We start from the raw sequence: 24,682 nt of genomic DNA, 5'->3' as shown, positions 1-24,682 counted from the left end.
CAAAGGGCTTCGTGACTCTCATCTGCCAGAAGATTAATGATAACTACGTAATCTGGTGCGATTGGTACGTACAGACTCAAATAACATTTAGCTGCTTGATGCCCTCGATACCTGGCATTTTCCTATTGGTTTGTTTTAATACATCAGGCGGTAGATGTCTGACGCTCGGAGACGGAACACTGATATTATTAGATGCCTGGGTGGGCAGCATGTACCTACCAGGAGCCATGTATCGGTGTCCTTATAACTTAAAACATATTTATATACGCAGTGAATCAATGTATGTAGCGACCAATATTAACTCAGGTACCTAATATTTAATAAGAAAGTTATTAATAAACATTTCAATGTTTCATATACACTTCTGATCGACCACGGGCCAAAATATGTCTACAAGCTCACATTGTTTCTTATCTTGTTTACATTTTCAAAGTCTTTTTGATTAAACTTTTAATCAAATTTGATAAATGGCTGAAAATGGACCACTTTAAAACATTTACTTGATTGTTTTGCGTCCCCAATATGATGTAAATACATGTAGTGTGCACAACGCGAGAAAATGATACGTCACATGTACCTCGGAGCAACAAGCATGGTTTCCATCATTAAAATCTGTAAAATTATATTCAAGCGTGATTGAATTCATTGTATTCATCTTACCAACTTAATATTGTATCAAAATGACACTTATATAATAAATCATATCAATGTCAAAGTTAACGATTTGTACCATACGTTATCTTATTTTCAAATGTACATATGATGAATGCCTTAACATAAAAATATAAATACCGAAATATGCATGTCAGTGCGTAGAGTTTATTCTGCATGTTAGTGTAATATGCTGTAAATGAGAAGGGATCTCACCTAGTGATACATGTACGGTAAAACAGTCCACATAATATTTTTTTTACACACTGCAATCACTGTCATGATCATCAAAAATTGCTATGGAGTAATCTGTGTTACATCACCCAAGTACAGTGCAGTAAATAAAGGACAATAGTAGAATATCACATTATTCATTACAAATTACGTGTTCATGTATATTTAATAATTACAAATTACTTGTACATGTATATGTACTGATTTGTTAACTAATGAATATTTCATTGAGTTTAAAGATTATCTTGTTCCAATTATACTAAGATTATTCAATAGAAAATTGTCTTCTGGTTTCTCCCCTAATATGTGGGCACAGTGTATTATAATACCAGTTTTTAAAAAGGGTGATGCATTAGAACCCAATAATTATAGAGGCATTAGTCTTGTCAGTTGCTTTTGTAAATTATTCGCATCTATTTTGAATCAAAGATTGTTAACATGATCTGACGCAAATGATGTAATCACTGATGCACAGTTTGGATTTCAACCCAAACGAGGTACAGCTGAGGCTATATTTAGCCTTTCAAATATTATTAATATGTCAATAAGAAAGTAAAAAAAGATTGTATTGTTGTTTTGTTGACTTTAAGAAAGCATTTGACACTGTTGGAAGATTGAAATTATGGGAAAAATTGTCTAACGTTGGTATTGGAGGAAAATTGTTGAATTTCATTCGTAGTATGTATAATAATATGAAATCATGTGTTAATTCAGCAGGAAAGTTATCTGAGTTTTTTAAAAATAACAAAGGACTTTTGCAGGGAGAAGTGCTAACTCCAATATTGTTTTCATTATATGTGAATGATTTTGAAATGGAATTTTTATGTAAAGGTAACATACCAATACAAATTCAAGAGTTAAATCTTTTTGTTTAAATGTACGCAGATGACATGGTAATTTTCTCCGAAACTGCACATGGGCTTCAAGAAATGTTAGATACATTATATTCTTTTATCACATGTTTATCCCAATATACGGTGGATATCATTCATGGGATAAATTTTTGATATTCCACTGTGTGTTCTTACGCCACGTGACGTCATAGTTAATCATTACGTAGGTTTAGACGGTTGGTTGACGTAGAATGAAAAAGTAAATAATTAATTCAGTTGAGGGGTGTTGAGACATAAATTTGAAACATTTAATGTTGTTTCAGTTATTTGTCATGAATTCATAAAAAAATGTTCGAAAATGAATGTCTGTTTGTTAAACTTCAAGGAACTTTTTTTCCATGCGTAACGTTGTTGACGTGTTGTAAATAATGTGTTGTGCGGCTCACAATCACAATTTTTACAGAAAAAGTTGGGATTAACAAAATACTTGGTAAAACATGTGATAAAAAGAATCTCTCATGATTTGCGATGGTATATGATTTTTATCCAACTCGTTGTGTGTTTTCTATCCCCTCGCCAAGGCTCGGGGATAGAAAACACACAACTCGTTGGATAAAAATCATATACCATCGCAAATCATGAGAGATCCTATATATACATCTGTCTGGGATCTTACTGAAAATGTACAAAAAACCAAAATTGTCATTTTTAGAAATGGTTATAAAATTCACAATAATGAAAGGTGGCATTTAAATGGCGAGCCAATTGAGGTTGTCGATAGCTTTATATACCTGGGCCTTTTGTTACAATATAATGGAAAGTTTAACAATACACAGAAACAGTTGGTGAGCCAAGGGAGAAAAGACATGTTTTCTTTAAAGTAAAAAACAAGTCAATTGTATCGGAACACTGAAACAATGCTGTCAATTTTTGATACTTATATTGCTAGTATATTAAATTATGGCTGTGAGATATGGGGCATGCATGCTGCAAATGATATAGAAAAAGTGCATTTAGAATATATTAAATTTGTGTTAAGTGTGAAGAGAAATACAAACACTGCAATTGTATATTTTGAAACTGGGAGGCTACCTATGAAAACTATACGAATGTTTAGAATATTCAAATTTTGGTTCAAATTGTTACAAAGTCAGAATTGTATTTTGCAGTCCTGTTACAAAATGCTGTATGATGACTGTGAATCGTCTTTGGCACCTGCTGAAAATTGGGTTACTGTAATTAAAAATAAACTTTTTGAAATAGGTTTAGGACATATATGGTATGAACAGGAGTATATACATTGTGCAACCTATTTTCCTTTAATTAAACAAAGAATCATTGATCACTTTACTCAACATCTTGTAGAACAGATTATTTCCTCATCTCGATGTTATTTTTACAATTTTATTGACCAGTTTTCATTACAATATTATTTAACAAAATCAATACCTTCTACATATAAGAAACAAATTACAAGAATTAGATTGTCATCTCATAGACTTGCAATTGAAAGTGGACGACACACTAATGTACCAAAAGAAAGACACTTATGTAAATTTTGTTCAGATATTGAAGATGAATTCCATTTTGTTTTGAAATGTCAGCAGTATAGAGAAATCCGAGTAAAATATATTAAGAAATATTATTGGAAAAAACCTTCTGTATACAAATTTATACAATCATTCGGTGTTCAAAATTTTAAAGAACTGTGTAATTTGGGGAAGTATCTCAAATTAGCTTTCAATAATCATGATAATTAAGAAAAATTCTCTGTTTTTTTCGCCTGTTAGTAAAATTTTATTTTATATATATTGTTAATGTACTTTACATGTACATGTACATGTACCATACCATTATTTCAATATTGCTTTTAATAATATGTAATAACCTATGCCATAAGATGTATGTCTTGTGCAAATAAAGAATGAATGAATGAATAATTACAAATTACTTTGTACACGTATATTTAAAAATTACAAATTACTTGGACATGTATATTTAATAATTAAAAATGACTTGTACATGTATTTTAAAACATGGTTTGTTTTTTATATTAGGATTGGATAAAGAAATAGTTGAAGAGTAGTTAATTAGAGTTTGGTTTTAATATTTCATGTATATTTCAAAATAGGTAATGATAATTATGTATATGTATAATTTCCATTTTACATGTAAATGGACCTTTACATTTTGTAATATTATAAAAAATAATAATGTGAAACATTGTTATGTTTTGTGTTCCTGGATGGTTACCTGTTACATTTTATTATTGTTTCAATTATGGAGTACTACGTTTTCATCAAAAGATAGAAGCACAGACTTATAGATATTACTGGCACTTGTTTTGTCAGATGTTGACGTTGTAAATTTTAAACATAACACATATTTATGATAAGACACCCTACAGTACTCGTTCATTTGGTATCCATCCGACCTTAAAGTTACCCTTAATCTTATCAATAAAAGATCATACATTGATATTTGTAAACACTTGCGGATATCTAAGAGGAGAAAATTACATAGTGTATTGAATGTGGATGTTTATTTAGAACGTAAGTGATAACAACTGGGTCAGTCTATCAACATAATTGAACCTCGATCGTTGGAAAATTATATAATTATGTCAGTTTTCGTTGATAACTTTTCTTGCAAACACCTTAATAGGCTGGGTCGTCAAAATGATTTCCATCAGATCAACCTTCAACATGCAGGTATGTTTTGTTACTCTAAAAGAAATATTAGATACAGGAAAAAATCTCTAGATTCTAGCTTTTAAGTATTTTTCGTTATCTCTATTCAAAACTGTTCATCTTAAAAAGATCAATGCTGTCTATTAATGGCAACAATCATCCATCCCTCTTGCAAACATTGCTTTCAATAAAATGTTTACCATAAATAAGTGACCGCAGAAGATTACTTAACATTGCCATTAAAAATTGCGGAATGATGCGGAGTTACCTTTCGTTACTTACTAAAAATTATTCATTCTTTAATACATAATAGCACCGCTGTAGGGAAAGTGCTGATAAAATTTGTTGATTACCTCATATATCACTAGCTAAACTTTTAAGGAATAATTCAAATTTACTGTCAGAACATAATAGGCAAAAATGGAATTTAAGGCTCGGTTAATCTGATTTAAACTGGGTCATCTTACTCTAACAGTGCTATTGCAATTTTTACAGCTTTCACGTATGTTTTTTTCGTTTTCATTCTCAAACACTTCTAACATGCGTTTACCGTGAGTTTAACAGTTAAGTTTTGATTCTTCATTTAAGTGAACTTTAGACATTGTCAAGAAAAGAGTTTTATTGTTATTTATGAAAAGAATATCAACCAAACGTTTGCAATCAAATTCGACCATATATATGTACTTATCTCTATGCCTAGGAATTACATTAAATATATATTTGACCCCGTTTTGAAGGGTTAAGTACATGTCATCATGACAGCTAGACTTTTTGGAGTGAATTAAATTTGAAGCGTTTTATACTCAGCACTACAAATTATGTAAGAATATATAAAACATTTAAATCGGATTCATTTTATTCGTAAAACACGTCACCATGTAAAGGTCGGTTTTAGGGACATAGTGTACTATTGCGATTTTTTTTTTACAATTAAATGATACTAACAAAAAAGGCCCTGACAAGCCAAAATATGCATTAACTTTTAACTTAATTTGTAAAGTTTTATTTTATTCAAACGTCCATTCCCAAATAAAGTGTCTGGGTTTTAGTTTTAAAATCCGCGGCAGTCTATAGTTGGTTTTTATGGTATTTTTGCATTGATTTTTCTTTAACGTACCATGATTGCTATACGTGTAGGCTGCTTTCACACAAGAATCTTTTTTTAAAGTTTTTTTTTTAATTTCCGGAAAAAATGATCAAAATTGTAAATAGGAAAACCTCACAACAATCATGTATTGAAAGAATAGTATTAAAATTGATTTTATTTACCACACACACTCTTATTAAGGTCTTCCGTTTCCAGCGGAAGACCTTATTGTTTTCGTACTGTTTCTTATTATTATTATTATTTTTTTTTTCCAAATTTTGTGCACGAGATTTCTCGAAATCTATTCGACCGATCTCAACCATTTTTTCACAGATTGTTGGGCGTGATCTAAACTTCATACATTTTTCTTAATTTTTTCGTAGTCACTTCCGGTTCCGAATTGTCGGCCATTTTGTAATTTTTGACGACCCATTTTGTGCAGCTATAAACTCGGAAACCATAAGAGATATGAATATGAAATTTTCAGGATAGGTAGACTATAGTTTGAAGTTGTGCAGCATGTAGTTGTTTAATGCCTGTTGCGCCATTTCTTGGAGCTCGCCTGGGCACGAAAATTGGGCACAAATTTTCATTCAAAATTTTCACACGTTTTGATTTATATCTTTTTATCAGTTGATATTTTGTTTAGACATATATAACAAAAGTGGTAGAGAATCAAAAGTTCTTTCCAACAAAATCAATAAAAAGGGGCTGGACCCTTTATTAAGGGGCCAAGGCACTCTTAAACTCTATTACAAATAACTTAAAAACGATAAAGATTTTGAAATGCAATATAGAAGCAAAGTTGTTGATCGTACCAATATCTATTAGAAAAAATTATTGCCACGCCCATTTATTACGTAATTAGGGATTTTTAGGGGCCAAAGTACTTAAACTTTGACGCAATATAACTAGAGAAGTAGACATTTTTTGTTAGACATGATAGAAGAGAAAATGTTTAAATTTATGATTTAAATCGATTCCACTTATCAAAACACGAATTCCTGTCCCCATTAAGGATCTAGAGGGCTGGCCCGTAAAATATTCATACATTTGTATCTCAAAAATGATCAACAATTTTAGATGGGTGTAAGAACAAAAATTGTTAGTATTCTTAAGACCTTTTCAAAGAAATCAAGAAAAAGGGGCTGGCCCCCCTTTTTTTGGGGGGGGGGGGGCAAGAAACTCGTAAAGTATATTACAAATTACATAAAAACGATTAAGATTTCGTAATGCATTATAAAAGCAAAGTTGTTAATTGTACCAATATCTATCTGGAAAACTCATTGCAACACCCATTTATTACGTAATTAGGGATTTGTATACATTATCTGAAAGTGTGTGTGTGTGTGGGGGGGGGGGGGGTAATTCTAAAATTATATCGATTATTCATGGTATGATTAAAAACAGAAATCGCAAGGAAGACCTACTCGTTACTCGTAACGAGATCGTATCTAGTTTTTTATACTATTATTTTAGTTCCTGTTAGCATGTCTCTATATATTCAATACTCATATATTTTATATTAGTTTACAAAGGGTTGATATAGCGTAATCATACTATGCCGAAATAGAGTATGGCATTTATCTACAAGTGCCGAGATCGGGTTTCGAACTCTCGGCCCTAAAATCATTACGCTCATTAGCCTAACGCGCTGCCGTTACGCCACAACATCCGATAATGTAAAAGGCGGTTTTTATATATTGGCAGAACGTAGATACATACGATTCAAACTAAGCAATTTGAATTATGAATCTTTCCAAAAATGCCTCCTTATTGACGTTTCATTTAAATTACTACACAAATAAATTTTTAAACAAGTTGATTAAACATTTACATACCTGTTAACCTTTCAAAGCTGCTTTGTGGGAGAATCTCCCCCTTACCAACTTGGCTAAGGGGGAGATTTTGCGTAAACGGCATTTTTTCACGTGAAATGCAAATATATATTAAAAATACTGTTAGATACCTTATTTTTTCATTGTAATTAATGCATTTGTAATCATTTCAAATTTTATTATTTCTATGACTACCAGTGTGCAATTACAACTTGTGTTGCTCTACTTGTTCAGAAAACTATGATTTTGTTTGCATGGTACAAAACAAAAAGTCAGTAGTGCCACTTTTTATATTAAGTCATCTTATTGTTCAGTATTGAACCATCACTGCATGCTGACATCTAGGGTAAACACAGAATATTTTTTTGCGTATTTTGAAGTTGCAGTGAAACCCAGTTAAGAAAATACCAGTAAATAATATTCATTAAAATTATGAATTTATTTTTTGCCTTATATATAGGATAGATTTTTAATTTACAAAACAACATGTATATCTCCAGTATCATTTAAAAATGATCTATGTTGTAATATCTATAGCATCCCTGTAATTCATAGTACCGGTACTATAAACTTTCAAAACTCTTGTGATATACTTTTTTTTATCGGTAGCTTGTATAAACACTCAGTGTTCCAAACTCACTTTGATTTTTACCGACCGTGTTGGCCAGACAGAATTAGTCACGACTCACTGCACGTGGCTTGGGTGCTTTACCTGTGCACCTGTTAAGTGACACCACTGGCTGTGTATTGTTTTCTTTGGTTACAGAGTAAAATCAAGATGTTTTAAGCTTTCAATAATTTTTTTATAAGGCCTATGCATAACTAAATACGTAACTGATTTAAGTCAAAACCGGAAGTAATCGTAAAAAGTAAACTGGACTATAACATGTCATATACGATGATCACGGTAGACAGTACTTAGATGGATTTTGATATATTCAAGCTACACAGCAGCTTTTTGAGCTCAAAATCAAAGAAAAACCTGCAGTGGTTGTTGAAATTTGCATGTAAAGATTCAGAAGTTTGGGGGGGGGGGGTATGGGGAAGACAAATACGATTGCGGGAGAAATTTGTCTCCCGCGCGGGAGATCTTAGATTTTTAGGCCGTTTTGCGGGAGTCTCTCGCGTAATGCGGGAGGGTCAACAGGTATGCATTTAAAGAACATTGTATATAAAAATGCTTCTAATGACGCTTGATAAAAATGTACAAGAAAAAGTTCAATGAGATTTTCTCTGCCAAACAGTTTTACTTTCTCGGTAAGGTCAATTATGAACAAAAAGGTTCGTTGATTTTTTTTAATTGTACAGCAATTTGTTTATTAAGATCAATTTCAATGATTAATGTGAAAGAACAAACGCTTGCTCTGCCGATGATTATTTGCTTTTATTCTCATGTACTATGTATCAAACCCAGACATAGTATATGCACATCACATCACTATTATATAAATAGCGACATAGAATACTGTAGACTATAAATATTGTTCTTTTAAAAAATTTCCTTGAACAAAAACTTCTCACATATAAAAATTCAAATTTCTAAAACTTTGTATAATTTTAATGGTAGGAAAATGATGAATTAAGTTCCTTATTGGGGTGGTAAAATTTTTGCAATGGTCATGTTTGAAGTCAGCTAACGTTTATATATAAATATTAATCTACAATACATAAGTAAAATTTCATAATACCTTACAATTAACTCAATCAAACATACAATCATTTTATGCATGTCTTTTACAATCTTATGCTATGCTATGATATAAAATTTTAAAGATACATGTATGATTTGAGGTTTATTGCACTGCTTTGAGATTTGTATGACTGCCTATGTAAAAATTACAATAATGGCTTGATGATATAGTATTCTATGATACGCTTTATTATTCTATGCTATGCCGTGCTATGATATTTGATTTAAGACGTCTTTGCATACAGCTGAGTTCCAAAATTTTCGAAATAAAATTAAAAACAAAAATGAAAGTTGACCAGTTATCTGCAATGTAAACAATTTGTTCTAAAAACATTAAAACCGAGTTATAATTTTATTCTATGCTATGCTATGGTTTGCTATGGTATGCTATGACGATTAAAAATCTAAAGGCATGTTAAGAGACTGTAAGCTATTGCATAAAAATCGATTGCTAAAGTATGAGATTTAAATGCTATGTTATGTTGTAATGTATGTCGTAAAAATATGTTTGACCTGACTGTGGCATTTCAGTTCAACTTGAATTCAAACGCATATCAAACATCGTATATCGAACACCTAATATGACTGGCATGAAAATATGTCACTTTTAATTATAAACTCACCTACTAGTAGTTTATAATAATGATGATTTTCTTTTGCTGAAAACAAACTATAACATTAACTCAAACAAAGAGTAGCTCGTTTTCTTTGTTGTAGTTTGGTTATGATTCTCAAGAAAACTGAGTAACAAGCTGTAATAGGAACTTAAAACTAACTTTAATGAATTCTAAAGCCTCTCTATGAAGATTTATCTGTTGAAATATTCACTAGAGTACCAAAATCAAGACGGCTAGTTATCCAAATTAAGCACAGTTTTGATAGCACGTTCCATTCATTGTATATGCAAGCTTTTAATTACTTTTTTTGGTAACCTTAATTTATATCCGGCCAGGACTACAATGTTGTACCTTTAATTTCTACAGACTGTAAAATAAGCCTTTTAAATACAGATACGTTTAGTTATTGCCATCATACGGTTGCCATTTTAGGTGATTATTCAAAGCATTTTACTTTTCTTTTTCTATAAATCCAATTAAAAAAAAATTAAAAAAAAATCCACTGTAGGCTACTTTTTTGGATCTTTTTAATGTAAAGCTTGGGCATTTAGGTGCCAGAAATTAAAGGGGCATGGCCAAGATTTTGGTCAAATTTTATTTTCTATTTTTATTAATTACAATGCCTTAGTAAGGCATATCTAATGATCAACAAAAATTTAAGCATCAGTTTTAGAGTTAAAAGCAAAATACAGAGCTCACAATTGTTTTGAATCAAGGCTCGTCCATATTTTTGTTTACTTTATTTCATGCATATAATACCATTATTTATACACCGGACTGACTAAAGTTTCTTCGGTTTTTCATGACCTTGACAATAAACACACGGCGGGTGCGACCAGTCGGCAGGGGATGCTTACTCCTCCTAGTCACCTGATCCCATTTCTTACTTTTTAGAGGTCCGTGTTAATTACTCTGCTTTGAATTTGTATTTTGCATTATGAATTTTTGAGAGGTTAGCAGTTAGTTATAATTTTTTTATTGGTTAAATATACGATAGAAAGCTTTTTTAAGCACATTTTCTATCTATTGATTAGTTTTGGACATAATTAAACAGTTCCTAACAAGGATCTGTTAATTCTTAATCTCACTTATAACACGGCAACTAACACTCAAATTTTATATGGCCATTAGAAATGCCTTACTAAAGCACTGTAAACATTATAAACAAAAAATATATTTTGAAAATCGTAACCATGCCCATTTAAATCACAAAAGGAATGTATAGACTTGTCAATCCCTCGAGCCTTGCAATAATCGACACTTTTTTTTAACATTGAATGCTTTTTTGTATTTATACATCATGAAAAACAACACAAAGAGTATAACTGAATATGTTAAGTGAGATACAAACGTTGACAGCAATAATGGAAAATGACATTAACAAACCGTCGATGTATTAGTATTCTCCTTTCCTTCTGTATAACTTAAAAGAATTGAATTATTTTATAAAGAAAACAAAACGATGCTTTCATGACGGAGGTTCTTGTTAAAAGTAATATTTTTTTCACAGAAGATTGAATTAGAAAAGCTGAATAACTTGGAAACAGAAATTGACGTTGCCTTTGGTGGAAACAACACTGCAGTATTTTTGCAATGTGTTACAAAACTGGATAGATTGACTACAAATGAAACAGGCACGGGGAATCATTATCACAAGCTATCTCTTGCAATCGATTTGCTATCTAAGGCCTCTAGACTTTCTGTATTACCGGCGGGACTGGTGTTCTCAATATCAATGGCAGCCATTTTAAAGCAACTTGGAACAACTCTCATAACCCCTGCTTTCCCTTCAGGGAGGGATAAGATATACACAGCATTGCTGCACTACCAAGATTCAGACCTTAATGCAGAAGCGGTAGGTTTGAAAGATTTGCTTTTCACTACACATGCCTATTTGAACGAGATCAGCGACCGAACCAATGAAACTATTGTACTTAAACTAGAGGACAGGTTTCCCACCAGTAAAACCGTGATGTTCTTAGGAAACTTAAAAGCTAAGACGTATGAACTACTGACACAGCCTGATATACCGTCTGCTGAACGAGCAACAGTCTACATCAATCTTTATTTTCAACTGGCAAATCTGCGCACTCTTGTCTTGTGGCAAGTTTTCTGCATCAAGCTGCGAAGTGGCTATGATCAACCAAGTACTCAAGGAGTTCTTGCAATAATAAATGAAAACTAGAGACGAGCTCGTTGCAAGCAACGATTAGGTTTTCCGTCGTAGCTGCGTCATACTTGTGACGTATTACAAAAAATTGATAGCTGACCATAGTACAATATTAGATGTGTAAACACTGAGAAACAAAGTATTATATTTCTGTGACCGCGTAGATTTTACGGTGATAGAGAATTCGTCTGGATCTGCATCGGTCGTGTGCAGTACGAACCGGGTGAGGGAATGTTGGCGTAAAGTATAAAAGGTATAAGGTTGTGGCGCGCTGTGGGCCGAAAGCTAAAACGAAGGGTAGGTCTGCCGTATTCCCGAAGGTCCACCAGTTTACAGTTCCACAGAAATAAACAGGCAATTGATGCAGGATTCCACATTATTGGACGAGACTCAACGATGGCAACATTATAACAATTTAACAGACAGACATGTTACAAGCAAGTCGGATATGGCCAGTAGTGGCCTCCGGACTCAAGACTCTGGGAGAGTCGGACGTGGACGGGGCTGGCCGCCGTATTCCAGACTGCGCATTGACAATTGTACATAACTATTTATAAGAATCTTAACAATGAGTATAAATTGACAGGTAATGATATAAGTAAGCTGAGTGAAAGGTTCACAGATATAAAATAATTAAATAAACTCAATGAGTCTTTGATGTCCAAGAAATGAAAATCTGATAATTTCACAATGTTGTTTTGAGAGATTAACAGTCCTTGAGACATGACACTCTGTCTCTTTGAAATCACATATAAAGTCTGAAAAGTGTCAATCACTAAATAAAAAAGTAACTTTGTAAAAAATAAACTGTGAGAAAAAATTACGAAACAGATGTTGAATTTTACAAGTAAAGTAAAAAAAAATTATAATTGAACAGTGCATTTTGCACGATGATACTACATGTTTATAAGCAAATACAGATCTTAAAACGTTGTCTCTAGTTTGATTCGCCGCATTTTATTCACAGAGTGGGACTGTGGTTATGCCCGGTACGAAGGTAAAAAGACCATTGGCAAACGTTTTACACGCATTTTTACCGAACGCAAGCGCCAATGAATCTCTTAGTATATATGCGGAGATCCTGGAAATTTTACAGGGGGTTTTGAAGAATAATTTTGTATTTCGAGGAGGGGGAACATGCGCGGATCAGAAAATTTTTCCGGGGTGGGGGTTGAAAAGTCAGACGGTTATTTGAGTTTGCCAAGGGATGTCCGAGGCATATTTGGTAAGTTTATGATGTACACGTAATTGAAAGAAATTTCGCTGGGGGGGGGGGGGGGTCTGGAACCGTTCCCCTTCTAGATCCGCGCACGGAGAAGACCGATGACAGTAATTTTACAGTAATTTTAACCATTTTTATTTAATTATTCATGTTCATAATTATTAGAAAACCAATATTACCTTTCAAAGCAGTTAAAACTTAAAACTTAGATACGAACCATTTAGTCTCGGTGAGTATTGCATCCGCGTACGAAAATAATGGCAATTTTCAAGAAATTCGGATGGACGATCTGTGTCCTAGGTCGTCCATCCGATTCTTTTTCTGACTAAAAGCTACATACCTGCAGTTAGAGATTGTCAAACTCTTATTGATTATGTCAATTTGTTTGTCTCAAAGAATCATTTTTTTAAATCAATAAAGTTTCACCTTATAAAAAAAAGGAAGAAATAGGGCACAATTTTCAATGTTAGCATTTTACAATTTTATGGTCTAATAAAGTTTCAAGAAACAACTCTCCATTGCTTTATCCAAAATATTGCATGAAAACAAATTTACATCGCATTTTTTAAATAACAAAAGGATATTCAAAATGAACTTGGATTAACCGCTAACAAACAGGCATAAAGAGAGACTGAGAACCAATTTCTTCTCTTTTTTTTTACATCAAAAGAAATTCAAAAATAAATCAAAATATAATTTTTCTTTGTATGCGTTAATGAAAATGTAAATCAGCAAGGGGTTCTTTGTCGTGCAAGCACCTACTTAACAGATTGTTACACGGGTCTACAACGATGACAAATATCGAAAAGGCAATATTGTGGGTGAATGATGAATGTGTAGTTTGTTTTTGAAGTTTATTTTTGATACATGTAATTATATTTATCTGGATCGGTTATGTTTGTTAGTTTGTTTTGTTTATTAAAGAGGGGAATATAGAAATAAGTAATTTCCAAGCACGTACATGTAGCATCGTTTTTGAAAGTGGGGGGGGGGCAAACTCATCCAACAAATGTTGACAAGCAAAAAAAGAAATTTTTTTTTTGAATTTTCCAAAATTTTCAAAATTTCACTCATAATTTCATGATTTTCATACCATTTTTTTTACATGCTACCAAAATGGGGGGGGGGGGGGACTCCATGATAAATCAATTTTTTTATGTAAATTTAAAAAAAAAATAGTTGCTGCGAGAAAAAGTGGGTAGAGGACATCTTTATGTCATATAACATGTGAAACTGATTTCATTCCACCCACAAGCTTGAAATAATGAAATAATTTTAATGAAAACAATATAAATAGACGTCATAAATCCCATATCAAACGACATATTACCACTTGATTCTGCGCGTCTTTTTAATGAATTTATAAATAGCGGCAAATTCTAAAATGTATTTTTAAAGGTAATGTTAGCTGCAAGTCTGTAGACCTTGTATGAAAAATTTCGGATGGTAGTCAATTTTTCCGGGATACAGACCGAGCGGTACATACATGCAGCTAAGGTAACTAAGAATGATTCCAATGAAATACTTTGTTGAGTAAGGCAAGCTTTTAAGAAAGCAATACTTATATTTGTTTAAAATATAACACCCAAATACTTCGTCTTACATTCGCTATTTGTAGAACAAGCAGAACCAGTATCAGTCTGACCGGCCTCACCATAAACATTGTTGGAATTTGATTGTCCTAGCATTGCATTGCTCTGCATGTACACAATTTCTTTTAAAAATTAAACACTTAAAGTATTCATCTATATGGCTACACATAACGTACACACGTGATTCAAGATAACCCAGACGGAAAACGGTAAAGAATTCAGTCATTGAATCTACATTTTATAGAACTTGTAAAAAAAACACATTGCGGGTCTGAATGTTTGTTGATATGTCAATCTATCAATATACAGTTTGTTAATTATTTTCGATTGCTAAGGCTACAGCGTATTTGATGAACATTGAACAACATTTTTTCCATGCCACTTTTTTCCATGGAAGATAGCGAATACAAGTATAAAGCATTTATAAAATTGATTTAATTACCTCTTTAGAATTGTGTATGGAATAAATAATTTATAAGTTGCTGCTGAAGGTTGTTTGGTATTTTCGTTTGTTTTGCAAGTAAAAAACCTGAAACGCGGGGCAAGTCATAATTAATATCCCTAATAACCGTAACTTAAAACTAGCGGCTTTGGATTCAAATATTATCGTATACGAATATTAAGTTCACTTTTTAAAATCATCTCCACGATGATAATTATATTATATCCATCGCAAATCAGTATTTTTTTTTTTTTTTGGCTTTAAAAGAATTGTTCTATAGGGAGCAATCCCGCGTTCGTATTAAATTGTCAGCGTACATTTGTCATGTCAGTAATACACATTGTGCTTTATAAGACGGTCGTGTATACGTATTGTAGAAAAGTTGAGTTTAATTGCCATGCATTGGAACCATTTTATCAACACATTTCCCAGTACTGAAACAATTCAAAATGTCTCTGTTACAGTAACACAGTGGGGCGTTAAACGTGTACGTCCAGCTCTACAAGCACATGCACAGTCGTCTAGGCGACGGCCTGAATACAGCTAGCGACTCTCCTATCGATCGGTTACCTGAGTCTCGTAATGCATCTAAATATAGACAGGGGCACAGTTATGAAACAAACAACAAAAATAAGGTCAAAGAGGTTCATCTATATGAAATGAAAATGTACATATGAATAAAAACATTTGGGAATTTTATGTGGAATTATTTTTGCGCGCTACATGTATCAGTTAGTGCTTTACAAGAAGCCCTTTCATAACCTCATAAACGTGCGCACCCCCACAAAAAATGGACCGAACTGACAACAATTGTTTCTGCAAATACTGACTATAAATAACGAAAACATTAAATTGAATACTATAGAAGGATTCAAAATTAATTTCTTTACAACTTTGCTAAAATAAAGAATAAGAAATTTTTATTCCTTTTTAAGTTATTGACAAGAATCTTTGGACGCCTCTAACTACCTAATTATAAGGGCCAGCCCCTTTTTCGGTATACCGAATGAAAGGTCTGGGTAAGACCAAGAAATTTTAAAATACATGTTATAACAAATTTTTATCAGGTAGAAAACTAACACGGAAAATACGCGATTTTTTTAAAAAAAATTTCTTACCTTTGTTTCAACATCTATACCACCCCTTTTATTTGCATTTAAATAATAAATAATATATATCTCGCACAAACTCAATGTATTAGCTTCCAAAGCAGCCCATCTTTGAGACTCTGCCAGTCATCGTTAAAGCTAAATCCCCTGGACAAAAGAAGTCGTTAAATTTTACTAAAAGGGGAATAACTCAAAACTGGATAGGGATTTTCCTCAACTAAAATATGCAACGACAACATCACGCGACATGTTATCAGTCCTGAAAATTTCAAAACAATCGATGAACAAACGAGCGAGATATTAAGGATCAAAGTTGGCGTCTAGAAGAAAAAAATAAGAAGAAGAAATTTGAAAATTTTTCAGAATAATAGTAAGGTTTTCCGCTCCCAGCGGAAAACCTTAACTATAAGTCAGATTTTGAAGTTCTTACATATGTTACGGAAACAAGTTTCCAAAAAATTGTGTTTCTCACAATATTTCATCCAACAGAAAACAAAATTTTTTTGAATTATCTTCGTCTTCACAAAATCAGAATTCCAAGTTTTAATCAAGATAAATTAAACTTTCTTCATCGAACATACAACATTGGCTCGATAAAATGGCCGGGATGGAGATTGGAAATGTCATCAATGTACCAAGGCCCTTTACGTTTAACTAACACTACGCCATCGGATGGCTGCGAATTTAGGTTTGAATCGGTGAAACACAGAGAGTTGGACAACATATTTTACATTAAGTCAAAGAAATGGCAGGATTATTACGTTTACTTGAGTAATAGCGGGATATGCTTATCTATGCAAGGACAGCCAGGCTCCGATTTCACAAAAAAACTTAAGTTTTTACCTAAGTTTAATCTCAAATCCTGAGAATTTACTCAGCTGAGATTTTTCTCAAATTGCATTTCACAAATCAAACTTAGTCATTTCTCAGCTGAGATGAATTTTTTCTTAGCTGAGTCAAGAATTTTCATTGTCACAAGTGGCCCCTTATAACTTTCCTTGGTTTTTTTTATTTATTCTTAATAAAAACAATCGTCTGCTTATGTTCTCAACAGAGGAAAATCGGATTAAATTAACAAGAGTCATAAAATTGTAATCCGTCATGAAATGTACACTTTTTTAATATGCTAAGTATAGATGACATATCTACATTATCTTATATATTATATAGCAAACAAAAGACCACATTAAATACATTATGGTTACCTTAAAATTATTAGAAAGTAGAATCACTGCACAGTTATTCCATTTAACACAAACAAATGAATTAGTTCCCTTTGTTTACATTTTTGTCAAGGGAGATAACTCTGCCAAAATTATTATTTTTTAATGAAAAAAATATTTATCAAACCTGCATGAAATATTGCATATACGCTGATTATTGAGTGGAATATATTTAAGAAATGAACATTACAGACAATATGATACTATATTAATGATGTTAATGACATATTCATATTTGAGATTAGACTTAAGTCTGCTATGGAGGTAACTTAAGTTTTTTCTCAATTTGAGTAAAAAACACGACTAAGATTTTTTTGTGAACTGCAGAGATTTGAGTTTTCTTAAATTTAAGAAAAAAATCAGACTTAAGTCTGAGATTTGACTTAAGTTTTTTTTGTGAAATCGGAGCCAGGATCTGAAGGACAATGGAAGATCGTAAAGTTGGAGGAGGATGCCAACACTTCGAAGTACATTTTATCCACTCTGAAATGGCCATGTCATTTTATGTTCATGGATTTCATGGGAATTGTAAAAACTACTAAAAATCTAAGTAAAATCAAAGACAAAGGAGTTTGGAAAATCGTTGATAGGAATACGCATGTAACGACGCTCTTTGCCTTTTTGTGATACTAATTTACTGCTAAACATACACATGCTGTATTTGACTTCAGGTAATACTTAATAAAATCTACATGGCTGCATAACAACATCACAGCAACGTGAATTTCATTGAAATATAATTAAAAAAGTGTACTTTTATCATGAGTAACATGTTTTTTTCAAATATGGATTAAACGATTATTTTCAAAGATATGCAAGTTTCATATAATAGACTAAGTGCAGAGCTTTGAATTATTAATTTTATGACATTTATGCTTTCATGTTACGGTAATCCTTTGATAAAGAAAGTGGATATTTTTCTAATATGATAACTATTACAGGGGACTTGATATCTTCTTGTTAAAATAAAGAAAATCTTTCAGATTAATTTTTTTAAACTCATTACTAGTATAACATGTAATTTATACCTAGTTGAATTTACAAAAATAACAATTTATAACTACCCATCACATTCAATGTCCAATAAAAAAAACGACCAGAGAGAATAAGTATGTAGACCATTATAATTGGATTACACTGTTGACATACAGTTTACATATAGACAAATAGTTTCGCCCCGCATTTGAAAGCCCTTTAAATTGGTGATTTAGAAATTAAACGTATAATATCAGATTATTCAAAGATGCAAAAATCAATTTTGCTTGTTACGGATGTTGTTTGCCCGGGGTATTTATATAATGCTACATGTGCTTGCCAAGTGATTCGCATGATATGCATTTTGGAAAACATGCTCGACGTGACTGCATATTCTATTTCTCTTGATTTATTCAAATGTATTATATTACTTGCAAACTGTATTTTCAACATATCTTGTTTCTAATAACTTATTTTTGGATCGGTTATATATACAGAGATTTAGGGCAAATTAACTGTGTCAGGCCATATGTATACAGATTGTTTCTGATATATCAAAATCTTTCTTATGTATCATATCTATTATACAAAGGCCCAACCACTCTGTTCATTTTTATTTATTTCAAACATGAGGGTTACGCATGTACAAACCAGAGTATAGTTTTCTGTTCTTTAGTTTAAAATCCATCGATGATATGTCAATCATTACAATAAGAATTAATTCAGAGCTATAAACACAAAAAAGAAAATTCAATTTTGATTCACTTTTCCTATAATTCATATCGTAAAAATGACTGATATCCTATGTACAACGATCTAATCCTTTATAGGCTTTTATCTATTTATGCAATCACATTCACAATTTTTAATCGAGGACTAGGACCTGAATGTACCTATATTTAATCTGGATTAAAACAATTGATGAATAAATGAGTTCCTTTTCTGTAATGATTATTTAAGTAAAATGTAATTATTTTTTTTTTAATTCAACTAACTTTGTTTACATTTTTTTTTTAGCAAAATGAAGGTATAAATTATATTAATGCTACACAGGACGATGGAATGTCATTCAGTTTTGTAGGTATTATCTAATGGGCTGAAACAGGTAACTGAATGGCTAAGTTATGCACTTCCTTCACTTCCCAAATGGCATTTTCGTCCGGTTACCTTCACTATTTGGGGTTAACAGGCAATAGGATGTTATCTGCCTCTGGTCTCATCAAATATGACAGAAATTTATTTATTTTACAACGATTGAGAAACAAGTTCAACAATTAACAACTTTTACTAATATCTCTCGTTGGCATGCATGTTAGCTCGAAGGGGTCATTGATGCGGAAGACAGCGGGAGTACCCAGAAAAACCAACGTGTCCAAGCTGGCGACCGCCATACCCTGTCACATACAATCACTGTCGATCACGGGGATCGAACTCGGGTCGCAGGGGTAAAAAGCGAGTGCATTGTCCACTGTGATACTTCGACACTGTGTAACTCCACGCCATCTTCACATAGTCCAAAGTCCTTAATATTTAGATGGTTTAAATACACTTTCCCATTCTTTAAAACGATTAATAGAGAGAAAATTACAAATTGTTTAAGTGTTTTTGACATTCGATTATGTACGTACATGTTACTATCATCGTAGCCACCATGCATAATCATATAAGGTACCCAATTTACATTCAGTATACATGAGGATACCTTGTGTACAGTGAAAACTATAATTTTAATACATTACCTGGAGTGTAACACATCTCACCCACTCATTACTGTGGACTTATCATTGTTTGTCAGGGACTAATGATCTAAAGTGACCAATTTCGTAGGTAACCATTGTCAACTAATTTACTACACCCCCTTGAAAGTATATACAAGCATATTTTTAATACTAACGAAATAAGGTTCCCACTAAGCGGCACAGTTTTGACTACCCACGAAAATTGACCCAACGAATATAAATGATCCCACAGTAGGTCAATTATGCCATGCAATCATATCATGGATCACAAAATTGTTAGTTACATGTAAGGTAGGCACATTTAAGTTAATTATGTGGCTACAGGCTATGTATACATTACACCTAGAGTTGTGTTTACAATCACATTTGGAAAAAATATTAATTAAGATGCGTTATTTGTGACGAGTGAGTAAAAGAAGTTGTGTTCGTTCTTCGAATCTTGTTTTGAAATGTTAAAAATAAATAAATAGATATTTAACAATGGAAGATAAAGTTAATTTTCTTTAATTGTGATTGTCCAAAAATAAACGTCCTTCATTTACATTAAAATGCAGTTTTACATAGGAATTGTTTATGCTAGCTTAAAGACATGTATAAGAAACTAAAGTACCCTATCTGAGGTGCGTTCAGGGTTCAACAGATTGTTACCATTAGCATGTTAGGTCACCAACGGATGCAAATGGTTGCAATCGGTAGCAATTGGTTACCAACGTGTACCATCGGTGTACTTTCGATTTTAAACGAGGTCACCAAATCTACATGCAGCCTAGAGCTTAGGCAAGTTTGGTGCGTGACGTCATCAGAAGAGTTCAACATGGCGGGACTGGAGAAATCAGTAGGCCTCGGCGAAGATCTCTTTTCGATTGCTATTGATATCGACGGCAGAAAACAAACATTTTAGTCAAACAGTCGGCAGCAGCATTCATTTCTGAGAGTATGTTTTTATAAAGTATTTTTACTTTCCAATTTAGCTACGGTGTTTATGTTTGTAGGCCAATACATGGGTTGATTTAATCCGAGATTCCTCTGATTCTAACCCCTGAAAATGGGATTAGAATCGGAGGAATCTCTGATTAGGGTAGATCTGGACTATGTGTTATGAACGCTTTTAACTCCATAAATGATCTGACTGTAGATATATCTGATGAGTTATTCACATACAACACGTGCACGTTTGTTGACAGACTACAGAACTATAACATAGGTCCACGATTTTCAATTTTACACATATATTAATCTTATTTTTTAATTAAAAACAAATCTTATGTTATTAACTTGAAATATCAATTTGATGTAATTTGTAATAAATGTATATATATACACACACACACACACCCCTTATTGTATGATGATTAAAATTAGCAATATACGATTGAATAATTTAAGCTATTTAATTATTTCTGCCACATTTTACCGTCAATTCTACATAGGCTATATTTTTATGCTAATCTTCTGTCTAGAAACTAGATATGAAATTGTTTTGGTCTCTTTTTTCTTGTAGATAATTATTAGGAAAGGCTGGTTATATTAGATTGTTTACAAAAACATCAATGCCAGGTGTGTTTGGAGTAAACTTTATAATACCATGAATTTTCATTTCTTATTTACAGATTATGAGGATTTCAAGAAAGCCATTCAAAACTATTTCTTCCATAAAAAGGAAAGTGCATCCCTCATGGAATATCTCAGCAATGTGGATAGTTTGACGAAAGAGTAGCTAAAGAAAAGGTCTGCAGGTCCAAGTGCCAGCAATGAGCCCACGCCTAACAGCAACACTAGCAAGGATGATGCATGTTCATTCACCAACCCCAAGACCAGGATCAATGATTACGATGATACCCCATGCTTTGGGAATGACTGCAGGGAGGACAACGTGGACACAGAAAAGAAGGGAAGAATAGAATGGGGTATCTACATGTCCAGAAAACTTCTTTCCATCTACAAGGAGAATGTAGACACATTGCAGACAACCAGAAACAAAAGGAAAGTATGGGATGAATTAGCTGCAGCCCTCCCTCAAGAGACCTCCAGAAATATTAACATCACAGGAGAGCAAGCAAGAGAAAGGTTTTATACTTTGAAAAGAGGATACAGAAAATATGTTTTGGAATCAAATAAGTCAGGAAACAAGAGGCCACGACCTTTCCTCCTTGAAAAAGAAATGGAAGAAATTCTTGCGAAAGACCCGACATTTGCTCCAGTAGCAGCTAGAGGCTCTCTTACTTAAACTGGCACTGAGGATTCAGATGAGGAAGAGGATGACGAATCACAGGTTAACACAACTCCGCCCCCAGAAAAAAGGAGGAAGAAGAACAAAACAGAGGAATTGCGCAAAATCTTAGAAGAAAGGGATGACAAGTTTTTGAATACTCTCCGGGAAATGCAGGATTCGCAAATTGCTGTATTGAACAAAATAATTGAAAAGCTTTCTTAAGCTGTCAATTTGGTAAGATGCACATGATGCATGTATGAGTAATTTGCGCATGTTGCAATGCCCTTTATTAATTATTTTTCTGCAGCAAGGAAAGCTATTCTAATATATGTTATACACTGTAAAGTGTTGCATACAATCGATCGTGTTCATGTTTGTTCATCTTTTATTTTTGTAACTTTCCTGATAAATTTTGTTATACAAAATTGTGCATAAAAACTTTTAACAAAACATATGTTTTCTGTTTTTGAAACAACACATCATGTCTATTGTTGAGTGGCTAACTCTAAAATTCAATTTAATTGAACAAGATGCTGCATTATGTCATTTCGTAGTCGTACACCATTCATTTGATAGCCACTAGGTCTTGATTCTGCATTATCACAAGCATGGTTGTCGGTGTTATCATCAAACAGATCAAAATTTTCCTCATTCATTTTGATGCAAATATTGTGTAAAACACAAGCTGAAAGAATGGTTTTGACAATCAAGTCCATGTCACAAGCATCAAATCTAAGCAGACGTCTAAATCTGACCTTCAAAAGCCCAAAACTTCTCTCAATAACTTGTCTAGTCTTGCTGTGACACACATTAAAGAGACGTTGGCCTCTTGTTAAGTTACCAAAGTCTCTAAATGGTGTCACAAGCCAGCCTAGGAGTGGAAAAGCTGAATCCCCTAGTAAATAGAACCCTGGGGGAAACAAACAATTCTGATGATCTGAGTACAGACGCATCGTGGGTGCTGCCTGGATTGCCCGTCCAAACATATGTGAATTGCAAATTTGCATCACATGTAGCTAAAAGTACCACTGAATGAAACTTTTTTCTATTATAATACGCATTAGGATTTTCTCTGGGAGCCTTAATAGGAATGTGCGATCCATCAACTGCCCCAAGAACATTGAGGAGTCCCGAGATCTCTCCAAATGCATCACTTATCTCCTGGGCTTTTGCACCACGAGGCCACTGTATAACAGATGGCATTATTTCGTCCACTAATGTTCTTGCAACTCTTGAAATACTCAAGTGAAAGGAAATTTTTCCTACGTCAAACCTATTTGCCATTGACCGGAAACTCTCCAGATTACCTATTGGTGGATGATTGAAAAGAAAGATGTAGATTACTAGATTGTACAAATGTTTGTTAAAGGATTAGACATTTCAATTTATTAGTAACAGAATATAAATGATGATAATAACTTGCATTGATATAGCAAATTATACAATTTCAGAACCCACCTATGTACCATAGGAACATTAGAGTATCCTTAATAGGGTCAACTTCTGGCCCATGTGGCTTGTTGTACGTTTCACAATTGCCTATTTGCGTCGATAAGCAATCAAAAGAATCTCTTGTAAGTCTGAAATGACTTCTAAATTCATCAGGCATATACCTTGGGATAATTTGGTCACAATAGTTTCTTATTCTTGTGATCTCCTCTTTTTGTTGTAGAAAAGTTTCTGCAAGCATGCTTGTGGTGCTAATATGGTTAATCATTGCGAGATAATTTTGACCACTCTGTGTTTGTATAGATGTTAAAACTGCTCTAAGAATTAACTTATTTTTGTCGTCCATTTTTCTTATTTCATTGGTTTAAAATGGTAACAATTGGTGACCAACTGTAACCAAGGGATACCATTTGTTTTAATTTGACCAAATATCGTTCATAGTTCTACAAGTAAAAATTGCTACAAATGGTAGCATTCGGTTACAATTGGCTACCATAGTTCACCGATGGCAACCAAATGCTGCCAGTGGTCGTTTCCAAATCCACCAATGGTACAACTCTGAACGCACCTACGTCAGTGTTAACCATTGGCGGATCCAGAGGGGGGGGGGGGGGGGGTTCCGGGGGTCGAAACCCCCCCCCCCTTTCTCTCGGACTAATGATTTTTTTTTGAAAACTTGTAATGCCTATTTAAAGGCAATTCTCCCCATTTATAATATCAATACTGAAATTATCTCAAATAAATGCTTTTAAAATTGCTTATTTAAAGAATCTTTTACAACGTACCGTAATTTACATATACATGTAATTCTTTATGAAAAACCCCAACAATTTTTTTTTATCGAAAAAGGTGCTTCTTTTTACTCATCAGCATCCGGTGTTCACATCCATGAGTAAGCATGTGGAAAAC

The 24,682-nt window shown here is 33.0% G+C and overlaps 1 protein-coding gene across 1 annotated transcript; it reads right to left on the bottom strand.

The window, feature by feature from the left end:
- Positions 1 to 22,594: 22,594 nt before the first annotated feature.
- Positions 22,595 to 24,278, bottom strand: LOC136271912 (uncharacterized). The gene is made up of 2 exons (XM_066072496.1): positions 23,783 to 24,278; positions 22,595 to 23,631 (listed from the first exon to the last, which is right to left on the bottom strand). The coding sequence occupies exons 1-2, from the start codon at positions 24,117 to 24,119 to the stop codon at positions 23,174 to 23,176; spliced, it is 795 nt and encodes a 264-aa protein (XP_065928568.1). The 5' UTR covers positions 24,120 to 24,278; the 3' UTR covers positions 22,595 to 23,173.
- Positions 24,279 to 24,682: the final 404 nt, after the last annotated feature.

Source organism: Magallana gigas, chromosome 9 (assembly GCF_963853765.1).
Source record: "Magallana gigas chromosome 9, xbMagGiga1.1, whole genome shotgun sequence".
NCBI lineage: Eukaryota > Metazoa > Mollusca > Bivalvia > Ostreida > Ostreidae > Magallana > Magallana gigas.
Note: the sequence above shows the minus strand (reverse complement) of the source record. Positions and strands in the feature narration are given on the sequence as shown.